The following is a 13,059-nucleotide window of genomic DNA, read 5'->3' on the forward strand; positions in this document are numbered from 1 at the left end:
TTGGGATTGGAGTTTTAAATGGAGTTGGATGGTGACTTTCCTCTCTGAGTGTAATCCCAAAGCCATCCATTCTGCCTAAGATGTCCTTCGGGGTAGGAAAGGAGGATTTCACTGGCAGAGTTGTACACAGTAATTGCAAGAAAGCAAAGCCTTCTCATATTTTCATATTTATGTCACAAGTTCAGGCTCTTCGCTAGTTACAGTTGGAGGGAGGGAAAGGAGCATCATGGGATGCTCGCCTCTAGGCTGTGGCCCAGTCCTCCTCCTGCCAAGATAACATTTGTTCTCATTTCCCAACCCTGTCAGATCAGCTCCTGTCATTATTCAGGTACAGAATGTACTCTGCTGAAATTTGAGACTGCAAGGCTAGGATAGTTGTCATCTTCGGAGTGACCAGGCGGACCATTAAGTTGATATCAAGATTATCGTTGGCTGAGTTCTCATGATTTTGGTGTGTCTGACTGACTGACTGATGGAGGGTGAGAGGAAGAATCTGATTCTGTTTCTTCACGTTCTTGGCCTGTTCACCTCTCCACTTCACTCTGATAGTCAGTCCTTTGGCCGGTCAGCCTGTCCGTAGATCTTCACTGAGTCCTGCTGTGTGCCAGTTGGTGGGATATGGCCACAAACCAGCCCTGTAAGCTCCCCGGGGAGCCTCTGTTCCCCGCCCCAGTCCAGGGGATCTTCTCTGCCATCAACACCCCAGTCCAGGGGACCTTCTCTACATCTTACAAGTTTCAAGTAAACCCGCTCAGAATCCTTCAGTTGCTCTCCACCACCATGGGTAAAGTCTAACCTTCTGAATCGGGCCTCTCCGTAGAGGACTCTAAATAACGTTTAGCCTCCTCTCTCACTCCTGCTACCATCCATGAACCATTTACTCCACTGGCACTCGTCGGCTCACTGATACCCATCTGCCCCTTGATTCTGTGTCCCACCTCTTCTGGAACGCCCTCCCCTTTGTCTCCATTTCTCCGAAGACTGAAGTCCATCTCAAGGCTTTTTGCTTTCATGAGACATGACCCCCAATCCCCTAGGCCACATGGAGCTGTTTTCAGTTCGAACTCCTGCCACTATCCCAGCCTCTGCCGGTCACTCAGCTCCTGCCCAGTCCTGGTGGGTCAAGTCCGTTATTAGCTGGTGCCGTGTGCCTTCCCTGCCACACTTAAAAGCTTATGGTGGTAGGAACAGCTTCTTAGTCACATTTTTATTCTGTTCAGCATCTGACACACAGTAGGTGTTCATTAAGAGTTTGTGGAGAGGGCGCCTGGGCTCAGTGGATTAAGCATCTGCCTTCAGCTCCGGTCATGGTCTCTGGGTCCTGAGATCGAGCCCCGTGTTGGGATCCCCGCTGTGTGGGGAGTCTGCTTCTCCCTCTACCCCTTCTCCCATTTGTGCTTTCTCTCTCTCTGTCAAATTAAAAAAAAAAAAAAGTTTGCGGAGAAATGAGTGGGTTCTTTTTATTTCACTGATGAGCTCTTCTGCCCCCAAAGATGCTGAGATTATCAGATAGCGGAGTGATCTTGGGTGAGAAAACAGGGCATTTTTTTCCCACCTTTACTTCTTATGTGTCTTTTGTGTTCCTTACACATAAATCGAAGCTAGAATACAGTTACCTCCAATGTTTTATTCCTTTGAGAATTTTTTGGAGCTGCGATGCATAGCTTTTCCTTCGGTCGTGAGATGGAGTTCTCAGCCAAAGGCACGGGGGACAAATGAGACTTACTCTAATACTGTTTGGTTTATCCACGGCTATTTGGAAACTTATAAAAGAGGTCCAGGATGGCTTCTTGAATTGTTATGAATCATAAAACCGTACTTCCTGCTCTAGGGTTCAGCATTTGCTACACTATCCTGATAGGTCTCCTGTGAAATCTGTGGAAACCTCAACGAAGTACACTTTGGATGATAGATTAAATATTGCCATCTTCTGTTCATTATGAGAAGTACCATTGACTTTCAAGAAGCCAACTGTGTTGCTCCTTTGCTTTGAAAGAGTAGGAACAAATTATCCCAGGTCACAGGCACTCAACTACGTAAAAATGTGAACACAGAGTTCTAATTATACATTCAAATGATAATACTAATGGTATTTGGGGTTTTATTTATTACACTATTTAAAAAGAGTATTTCTACAGAATGTGGTGAGTAGGCTTGACTTGAATTATTCAAGATACAGAAGAAATATAAGGCTCATGTAGCATCAGGACTCTTGCAAGTATCCTATTAATTGTTTTATTTTATAAAGCTCATTGTAAAGGCTAGGACAGCAGCTTTGGAGAATAATCATACAAAGAGTGATATAATAGTACATTTCAAAAGAATCATGACTATAGTTAATTTTAGAAAAAAAATTCCCCTTAAAATATTAAAAAATTTTAAAGCATTAACATGAGTTGTCTTCAAAAATATATATATATATGATAATTTTTTTTTCTCTCTCTTGAGGAAGGCCAAACCCTTTATTCTCATAGCATGCCCGGGAGAAAGGTGACAATCGCTGTAAACAGTGTCTTGGGCTGATGGCCCCAGCTGATGTCACAGGTGCTAAGTCGTGAGCTGGACTGATATGAAGAAGGGAGGGGTCTGCCAGCCCGAGCTCTGAGTGGCACCGGCTTGCCCTCTGCTGTTTCATTTTTCACTCCTAATACGTGTTATGTCTATTGTTTAAATGACAAACCTAATATATCTTGGTACCAAAGAATACAAGAGCATCTAAAGTAGTATTGCGAGTGTCCCCTGGCCCTTGTCACCTCTGTATCTGCTCTAGCTGCTGCCAGGTTGGTATCGTTGTTCATACATTTTAATCTGCTTAATCAAACATGTATAAACAGAAATACATATCTGTCATTCAGTTACTCTTTTCACTTAACATGTCATAGGCCAATTCCAAATCAGTCTGTGTATATCTCTGTCTCTGTGTCTGTCTGTCTCTCTCAAATCCATCTTTTTGTCTCTGTAGAAGTTCAGGGTGTGAATATACCATAATTTATCTACTTGTTGCCCTACTGAGATAGTCATAGGATGTCAGGTTTTTGCTATTATAAAGTTTTAATAAACAGTCTTGGACATCTGTCTTTATGTGCTGGTAGTTTGAATTGTGTGAAGTAAAGATCTGGACCAAAGAATGTTTATGTTTTTAACTTAGCTTAATTTTTTAAACTTAGCTTTTTGAAAAGTATTTGTTAATTTGTAAAATGGATATATCTTTTCTGGCGGTGAGTTCTTGGTGTCAGTTCTCTGCCTAGGAGGACCCTCCTGCCTTTCGTGGACAGAAGAGGAACATGGTCAGTGACTAGTGTTTCCTGGGATGTGATCACCCACTTAGCCCAACAGCAAGGATAGAGTTTTAGCAGGAATCAGCCATTCCAGAAATGCATGTATTTCCCAGTCAAGGCAGGACTTGGCCCCTTCCTGGTTTCAGTTACACAGGACAAGGGCAGAAGTCCATTATCTTTAATGCACTTTGCATTGGGAAACCCCCACCATATACAAAATTGTGATAATGAAAATGGTCCAAAAGCCCTCTTGGCAGGTCTCTAGATTGAAATAAAGTGCCTGGAGCACATGGCTCTGGAGATAGTTCTGCATGCGCTCGCCATTTTAGTCAGTGATGTCTGCTCAAGGTTTAATTGGAGGATTCTTGTAGGCAGATTAAAATCACACTGCCATTCCTATAGGACAATGTGTTTATTGGCAACATAATACTGGAAGATACAATTTAACTTACAGACCTTTGTATCGCTAGCAGTATCTGCTGATATTCTTCTGCCACCCAACAGGTTATAACGTTTGGTTAATGTACACAACTAATGAATCATTGAACACAACAACAAAAACTAATGATGTACCATATGCGGGCTAACTGAACATAATAATAAAAAGAAAAAAAAAGTCAGGGCAACTTGGCTCTATCACAGAATTCCATATTCAATTTGGCATCTCTGACGGAACCGTGAAAGGCATCTCCAGAAGGGTTTATCTGTAGAATGCTTTCCAGCTAAGAAAGTGTTCTGCACATCAACACATGTATAAATATAAGCTCAGCATGAGTGCCGGCAATCACGTAGCTCAGTAGAATGTTCCAGTGATTTCAAACATGCTCTGTTTCCGCACACCATTTTGAATGCTGTCACAGCTGTTGGTGAGTTGTTTTGGTTGGTTTATGCTCTGAATATCACTGGTGACTACTCTGGTTTGCTCACCACCGCAGCTCAATGCGATGGCAAATCGTGCGGCTGGGAAAGGCTACGAGAACGAAGACAACTACTCCAATATCAAGTTTCAGTTTATCGGGATAGAGAACATCCATGTCATGAGGAGCAGCCTGCAAAAAATGCTGGAAGGTAAGCCATCTCCTTCTGCACAGCATCAAAACATACTGTGAAATGTTGTAATGTCAAGGGCAATAAGATAGTCTTGTTTTTAATTGTTTTTATGATGATACTGTTTATATAGGTGGGATACGTCAAGAGGAGAATATCGTATTGCAGGGACTACTTAAACATTTAAGCTTTCTCTGATTTTTTTTGTAAGTGTCATGGGGAAATGGTTTTTTACCTGGTTAGCAAAGTCAGGCACTGTCCAGTGCTTCGTATCTAAGATAAAAGTGCACAGGAGTATTTTTTCTTTCTCCCTCATGATATTAGTTTGACCCACATTCAAAGCCATTTAGATAAAGCAGTCCTACATATAAAGCAGTAGCCAACTGTGTTCATGTGTGGAGATGAGGTGTATAAAATGATTTCGAGCGGCCGAGTGGCCCTTAGAAGGGAGGGTGTTGGAGGACCTGATGCTCACTTCTCAACGGCGGCAACCACTGCAGTGCGCCTGCGCAGTCATCGCTTGCGCACGCGGCGAACCCCGCCCCACCGCCCCCAGCACCTTTCACCGCAGGACACTGACACACAGGCTTATGGGGGAGGAGATTACAAAGATGGATTATGTAATGTACAACAGCCATTCTTGTGGCCAAACCAGCCATAAGCTGATGAGCAGAAATTCTGCATTTCAAGCAAAACCGGCCTCACTTATTGCTTAAGCTCCGTGTGATTGTAAAGGTGCGCAAGGAGGAATCTCTTGCCACAGCCCACGACTTCTGGCTCTAGTGGGAACCGCAGAGAAAGGGGGACGCAAAACCCTTTGCTTTGTACGATGGGGTCCTGGAGAGGCTGTGAACGCTGTGCTTGCACTCGGAGTGAAGGCCCTGGAAAGGTGGAGCTGAGCGCGAGGACAGTGGGCTGTGTGAATAGGAAATGCAGAGTGGAATGAAGGAGGACAAAGAAAGTGCTGAATTCCTTTTTTCTAGGGGTACGTACACGATCATGACCTGAGCGGAAGGCAGACACTTATACTGAGCCACCCAGGCGCCCCTGATTCTGGAGATAATCATGGGCAGTGTGGCCGTCCCTGCTATAAGCTGTGCTTTTTAGGTGTCAAAAAATCGGACTAGCTTTGTACTGTTATTAAAAGAGTAGTCTAACATTAGTCTGAAGGGTGGGCATCACTGTCTGAATCATTAGGAAACATTTAGGTTGATATGCTTGTCATTTAGTAATTTCATAAGCTGACTTGTGAGAACATACATTTTCTTCAGTGCAGAAAGTGGCTCTTAAGAGTTCTTACAACCTCTCCCTCTGACTTCGGTTTTGGAATTAGCATTTATTTGGTCTCTTATTAGGAGCCATTCCCCCTGCCCTTCTACCTGTGGTCCGACTCTCTTCTTCTAAAGGACAGCAAACTGACCGAGTCCTGAAGGGCAGTCTCTGTTACATGAGGGATGACAGCAATTGGACGTCACTTTTCAGCCCTCTGTCAGTGCAGTAAGCAAGGGCAACCTTCTGGATGCCTTTCAGGGAACTTGACCAATGTTTGACTATCTGTTTTTACCAAGTAAATTATAAACCACTTTGTGGAGGCTCAGCTGATGAAGTGATGCAATCAGACCCACCTTCTCGGGCTTTTCCTGCTTCCAACAGCTGTCCTTGGCATCAAAGAGATCGGAAGGCTTGTGCTGCTGGTCACTTGGTAGGAAGAGGGACAGTGCATTTTTATTCATGGTTATTATTGTCTTCGATTTTTTTTTTTTTTACCACTGTTAAGATAATCAGAATAGATTTTGAATAACAGAAAAGAAAAATTGTTTGCATTCTGGCTCTGTCTGTGAGCAAGAGCTGCAGGATATTTCATCAGAAACTGAAATTTAGGACCAAGTTCACATCCAGTATAGGTCCTTTTATAGAGCCCTCTTCATTGTAACTTCGATTTAGAAGTCCTAAAGCAAGTGTTCGTACCTCCCAGTGGGTAGTGTGATGCCTTCCAGTTATTTAGCAATGTTGTAATTGGTTGTTTTCCACAGTGCTTTCCCTTTTGATCATATAATGTTTTTCCCTCAAATAATAAAAGGATGCCCTATATTTTCTTTTTTTTATTGGAACAGTCAATAAGAAAGCCCCCATTTCTCTGCCATGTGGACCTCTCCATATATGCTATTCACAACGTGGCAGGTTATTTTTTCAAAGCACATATATATATATATATATATATATATATATATATTTCTTTCCTTAAATAGGCTCCACACCCGGTGTGGAGCCCAACACAGGGCTTGAACTCATGACCCTGAGATCAAGACCTGAGCTGGTATCAAGAATAGGACACTTAACTGACTGAGCCACCCAGGCATCCTACAAATTTAAAATATTTTTATATTACATATTTAATTTAAAAGTTTTTAAAAAACACACAATTCCCAGGATCTCCTAACAAAGCAAGACTTGAGCCTAGTACCTTCTATCATGTTAGAGCACTCCTCATTGATTTGTGGGTATGGCATTGGACAGGCTCACAGATAACCACCCCACATAGTAATGGTGTTATAACATCTACAGGGTGATTACTATGTACCGGACACTGTTTTAATTTTCTCAGGTGCATTTATTCAAGTAGTCCTCATAGCAGTCTTGTTAGAACTATTCTTTTTTTTTAAATTCAGTTAGCCAACATATAGTAGTACATCATTAGCTTTTGATGTAGTGTTCAGCGATTCATTAGTTGCATATAACACCCAGCGCTTATCAGATCACATGCCCTCCTTAATACCCATCACCCAGTTACCCCATCCCCCACCCAACTCCCCTCCACAACCCTCAGTTTTTTTTCCCGGAGTCAAGAGTCTCTCATGGTTTGTCTCCCTCTCTGATTTCTTCCCCTTCAGTTTTCCCTCCCTTCCCCTATGGTCCTCCATGCTATTCCTTATATTCCACGTATGAGTGTGAAACCATATGATAATTGTCTTTCTTTGATTGACTTATTTCACTTAGCATAATACCCTCCAGTTCCATCTATGTCAATGCAAATGGTGGGTATTCATCCTTTCTGATGGCTGAGTAATATCCCATTGTATATATGGACCACATCTTCTTTATTCATCTGTTGAAGGACATCTCGGCTCCTTCTACAGCTTGGCATTGTGGACATTGCTGCTATGAACATTGGGGTGCATATGGCCCTTCTTTTCACTACATCTATATCTTTGGGGTAAATACCCAGTAGTGCAATTGCTGGATCATACGGTAGCTCTATTTTTAACTTCTTGAGGAACCTCCATACTGTTTTCCAGAGTATCCTCATTTTACAGATGAGGAAATTAGGTGCAGAGGCTAAGGAACTCATGCAAGCTCACAACAGTAGATGATAGAACCAAGATTTTCAGTATGGATCCAGATGTCACACTTCTAACCACTTGGCTTTATGGCCTCTCTAGGTAGCCGGTTGGGTAGAAAGTGCCCTAGCCTAACAATCTGAAGATCTGGTTTTAGGTTCTTGCTTTATAGTCTCTGAATAAACTTGAACAGACCTCATTTCCTGTATTTGTAAAACAACATTACAAATGTATTGTCTCTAACTTATAGATGTATTGAAAAGATTCCTTGCAAACTATAAAGTGCTTTCTTTCCAATGTAAGGTGCATTATGCTTTCTCTTAGGAAGCAATACTGCACTTAGAAGTAAGCACTGAATAGAATGGGTAAGTTAGTGGGCTATAGATTAGTTCAGTCAGCCAGACATATATTTGGTAGGTCCTAGGCCTTTTTATGGGTAATTTTTCTCCATTTCTTGATATTCAAGAGACATGGAGTAAGACAGCACAATTTCAGAGGCATGGAAGTGCTTACCTTGTGATACGGTCAATGTCCACTCAGCAAAAGTCCATCAGAAATAATTTAATAAGCCACCTGTCAGGTCTTGTGGATGTTTTCTCAGCAAATTTTTTCACAGAGATACAAACCTCAGCCTGATGGCAGGTCATAAGGGAATAGGTCCAGAGCACAGGAAGAAAGGCTAGTGTCCATTCAGCAATTTGGGCAACACTACAGTGAAGAGCTGTTTGAAAGGGGCTAGAGTCAATGCAATTGAAAAGACTGAAATCTTTTTAGGGTCCCCCAAAGTGTAACCACGTTTGTCATACCCCCTGGAATGGTGGCATTGACAGTGGAGAAATTTTGTGGCAAAATCAGGTGGCCCCAGAGATCATATCTGATCTGCACTTCTGTGTGAAGGTTCTAAGGCTGATTATTCAGAACCTTCATTGGGGGGCGCCTGGGTGGCTCAGTTGTTAAGCATCTGCCTTCGGCTCAGTTCATGATCCCAGGGTCCTGGGATCGAGCCCTGCATTGGGCTCCCTGCTCCACTGGGAGCTTGCTTCTTCCTCTCCCACTCCTCCTGCTTGTGTTCCCTCTCTCGCTGGCTGTCTCCCTCTCTGTCAAATAAATAAATAAAATCTTAAAAAAAAAAAGAACCTTCGTTGGGTGTAGAAAGGACAGTTGAAAGCAGAGAATTTTGAGTATGTCATGGGAGGCGGTAGGTATGATGGTTACCTCTGGTCTCCCTGCCAAGTTGCCTTGGGCACAGCAAGGTCTAGAAAGGAGCAGTCCCTAACACACCCAGCTCTGAGGGTTCCATGAAACACTTCTCTCTGCTCAGAGTTAAGGTTGCGGCTCTCAGTTCAAATGTCCCTTTTGTTGGAGACTTTCTTGCTCACCTCATGTCTTTATGAGGTGATGGCTAACTCAACCTGGAAACAATGGAGCACTTCAACTCTTTATAGATACGCAGATTTAAGTTTTTCATTTTAAAGTATTTCCTATTACATTGCCTACAAGTTGACGAAATTCTACCAGATAGGAGCTAATAAAAGGCTATAAAAGTTCATCTTTTTTCTGTTCTCCGTGTTTGGACTTTTTACCACTACTGATTTCCTCAATTACTAACCCGTTAGATGAGACAGCCAGCAAGACCTGGTTAAAAATCTGGTTATTGTCCTTCAGAATTTAGCAGTAAGGCATGGTTTTCTACACAGAAACCTAATTTCTCATTTAAGTGGAACTAGATAGCTTCACATATGAGGTTTTTCGAAGAGCGTTCTGCATGACCAACAGACCTGTCCTGTCAGGCTTTACTAGTTATCAATTCATGGTCACCTGGAGGAGAGAAATGGCTCAAGAGCATGTACCTTGCTCTCTGTGGGGTTGTAAGAGGCTGTAGAATGTGGCCGATAGAGTGCGGCGTGGGATCAGCTGATCCGGACAAGCATATCCTAAGCACGAAGGCGTGGAGGAAAAGGGCATGCCCTGGGGCGGGGGGTAAGTGCTGTGGACGGGACTCCAGCTCAATTATTTACTGACTGTGTAACCATGGATGAGGAGATAGTAAACTTCTTTAAGCCACCTTTCCAGTCGGCACATTGGGAGTGACTGATCCCCGATATGGTAGAGAACAGATGCAGAGCAGCAGGCACGATCCCTGCTTAGAGTAAGTGCGGAGTCAGCCGGGGCCACCAGAGTTCTCTCAGACGTTCATCTGCGTGTCAGATGGTTACGGAGAGTTTTCTACACGCTGGGCATCGGTAGAAAAATGCTTCTTCATTCGTTAATACAAAATGAAGTACTGATTTTGATGTAGGGCAGAAATCGTGGGCAGGAAGAAAGATGATGCTTGCTTATTACTGAGGGTGATCCCTGGGTAAGGCGGATGGTCCAGTGTTTGAACTGGATGTCAGAGTCAAGGACTTCATCTCTAGGTGACGTTGTCAAGGAGAGGACAAGCAAAGTGATTTAATGAGAGAGTAGTGGCTATTTTCATCCTACGTAAGCTGTCCCTTGACATTCACGGAGACAATTCCAAGATTAATTTCACCCTCAGAATGATGGTTTTATATTTTGTCAATCATCACGGCTAGTTTTCGGATAGCTAGGGCATTTCCAAACGATTGCTTGTTGAAGACAGTGCCTCCCATACAACTAAAGATAGACACGACACATAGACACAGTGACCAGGTGAGATGCTTTTTCGTAAGACTGGAGTTGGGATTTGGCAGTTCAGTATTTCCTTGTCCGCGACAACAGTAAGGTTTGAGATTTGGCGGGAATTTTGGTCCTGGCAGCTTTCTCAGCAGATGTGTCGAGCCCCCACCGGCTCCCTCCCCTGCCGCCTCTGCTGCTTATCTCACCGCTTCAATTATTTGCTGCCACCATGTTCATCTTCCTTGATTCCAGGGCCTTCTCTCCAGTGCCTGCCGCTAATACTTTATAGCCACCCCGACTTCCGAGCCTCTCAGCATTTTCTCCCGGTCTAGACTTCTCTCTTTCCGTTTGCTTTCAGTTTCCTATTCAGACTTTAGGCCTTACCTTCAGTTAACTTCCTGTTCATCCTGGCTCAGTTTGCATAGTGACTCCATTATTCTCTATTTGTAGTAGAAAACATATGGTAATCGGAGTCAAGGAACTAGATTCCTATCACAGTGTCCTTACTGGGCCGCTTGTGTCTGAAAAATCAGACCTACTGTAGATGGGAGGTTGTGTCAGTTCATTGGGAGAAAACTCCCAAGCCCCAAGCTTATATACATAGATGTAATTTAAACGGGCACATATATATTTTTATTTACTTGCCACAAATGGCGTTTTTAGACACAAATTCATATGCAAAGCTAGTACATGGCGAGGGCATTCTTTTGTGAACCTGCTGCTTGATTTCCTTTAGGACAATGGCAATTCGTATTCCTGGAACGCGTGTGTGTACATGGATTGATACACGCATTCATGTTTATTAGTAGCTGGACACACACGCACATGCTTATGCATATGTGTGCTTGTGTCACTGTTTTCTGTGCTATTACGCAAGCAGGGCTAACACAGGTATGAAGAACTTAGGCTTGATTGCACCTTACCAATTTTGTATGATCATCAAATTCTTTACAATAAAACAAGGCTGGACAAACATGGATTTCATGGCATGATTGGATAGCAGTTCCAGAAAATAGCACCTCATGGACGAGGCTGGAATTGTTTTAAAGAATCGTCACTACTCTTGTTGGTGTCCTACGGAGAAGCTAATATGCAAAGCTCTCTAGTTACCGTAGGGTTCTCTAGAAAGAGGGCCCACATTGCTTGGCCTGGGGAGGGAGGGGCATACCACTAGCATTAATAAGTTGAATACAGTTCATGCAGAGCTCGGAAGTTCGTTCCGTGTCACCATGGTGGGCTCTAAGTAGGAGGCAGACCATAAAGCAGGCTTAACCAAACACCTCCATGTCACAGGCCATCATAAAGCCTCTTTGAATTGCTTCACCTCCTACGATGTTCACTGAAGGGAGATTATGATCCTTTTACCAGTTCTTTGAAGATCATTTCACTGGGGTTGGCGTTTTGACTCCAAAATGGGAAATGGACAAACCAAACATCAGCAGAACTCAGGTGGCTGTCAGGCTGGTAATTAAGGGAGGGCCGTGAACTCTTCAACTTTAGTTCTTAGGAGACGAGAAAGAGTGATCCCCCGGGGCTCAAACGGAGACTGTCTTTGCATCCTCCCTGATCCCACCCAGCGACCCGTACCTGAAGAAGTGAGATTGGTGTTAGGAACTCTCGAAAGAAGATCATGTAAGGCTTATTTTCTTCCAAGTAAATACCCTATATCCTCCTGGCCTATAAGTATCTATCATTTCTTTTTTTAGTGTTATCTCTATATATTTATGGGATATGGTTACCCTTTTACGTAAAACAAATATTGTTAGACCTGGGCATTAAACTCCCACGAAGTACGATTCTCTGTGGCATATGCCTCTGATGTCAGCTGAAATGAACTTCGTTCAGCAAAATGGTTTGTAAATATTGGTTTGGGTTTGGCAACAAGAGTGAACAAATCAGTATTTCTGCCTTATCCTGAGTTTATCCAAACAAAGCCACCAGTTTTATATTTAAAAATGCAGGCACTGATTGTTTGAGTCTCAAGTGGTCCCCCATCTGTCCGTGTGTATTAATCATCTGCAGGGCTGTTTGCTTCTACCCGGCCACTGAGCATTTGGTGGGAGAACACCCTCGAAGCGGTTACCTTGCTTGAAAACCTGGTGAGGTTATTTTACTGAACGTACACAGCTTAAGTGTTCCTGAAAACACAAGTGTTCAACAAGGAGCGGTTCTCAGTGTGGGAAGAAAGGAGCTGGCCTGGCAGGAGATACAGCAGCTCGTCTCCTTGCTGAGTGAGCTAATTGAAGAGGGAAGCACTGGAACATTCTCTCTGGCAGTACATTTTGGGGCCTTGTTTCTGTGACCTGTCTGTTCCTTTCTTGCTTTTGGCACAGACCATCTCCAGGTTAGCTGGAAAGCCTGGTGTCTTTATTTTTAAACTTGCTGTCATTTCCATACCTTGCAGGAAGAGAAGGTGAAAAGGATCATTTGTTCTTGGGCTGAGCTTCAGGGTTCGGGTGCCAACATATCCCTCAGGCTCCCTGGACCTTTTGAAATAAACAGGAATGCCAACTAGCCCTAAGCCCTATAATAACAACCAGAAAGTTTGGCCTATTTAGTTAAAAAAAAACAGAACTGTTTGCAAGGTAATGTTTTCTGTGGAAGATTTAAAGGCATCAGTGGAGTCCTGAGACCCTACGTGGTGGAATGTGTGTATTTTAGGATTAAGTTGAACACTTTGGGTCACGGCCTGGGGTTAAACAAAAAGACCAAACAGCAGGCGCCCAGGGAGTGGCGAGAGGTCCCTGGGAGTGCCG

At 43.4% G+C, this 13,059-nt stretch overlaps 1 protein-coding gene across 1 annotated transcript in view; it reads left to right on the top strand.

Moving 5' to 3' along the window:
• Positions 1 to 13,059, top strand: part of MTMR7 (myotubularin related protein 7) — a 54,162-nt gene that overhangs the window by 21,661 nt on the left and 19,442 nt on the right. Inside the window, exon 4 of the mRNA XM_008710938.2 lies at positions 4,214 to 4,346. Coding sequence (XP_008709160.2) covers positions 4,214 to 4,346 — 133 coding nt within the window. The remainder of the gene's footprint in view (positions 1 to 4,213; positions 4,347 to 13,059) is intronic.

This window comes from Ursus maritimus, unplaced genomic scaffold (assembly GCF_017311325.1).
Source record: "Ursus maritimus isolate PB19 unplaced genomic scaffold, ASM1731132v1 scaffold_28, whole genome shotgun sequence".
In the NCBI taxonomy this organism is placed as follows: Eukaryota; Metazoa; Chordata; class Mammalia; order Carnivora; family Ursidae; genus Ursus; species Ursus maritimus.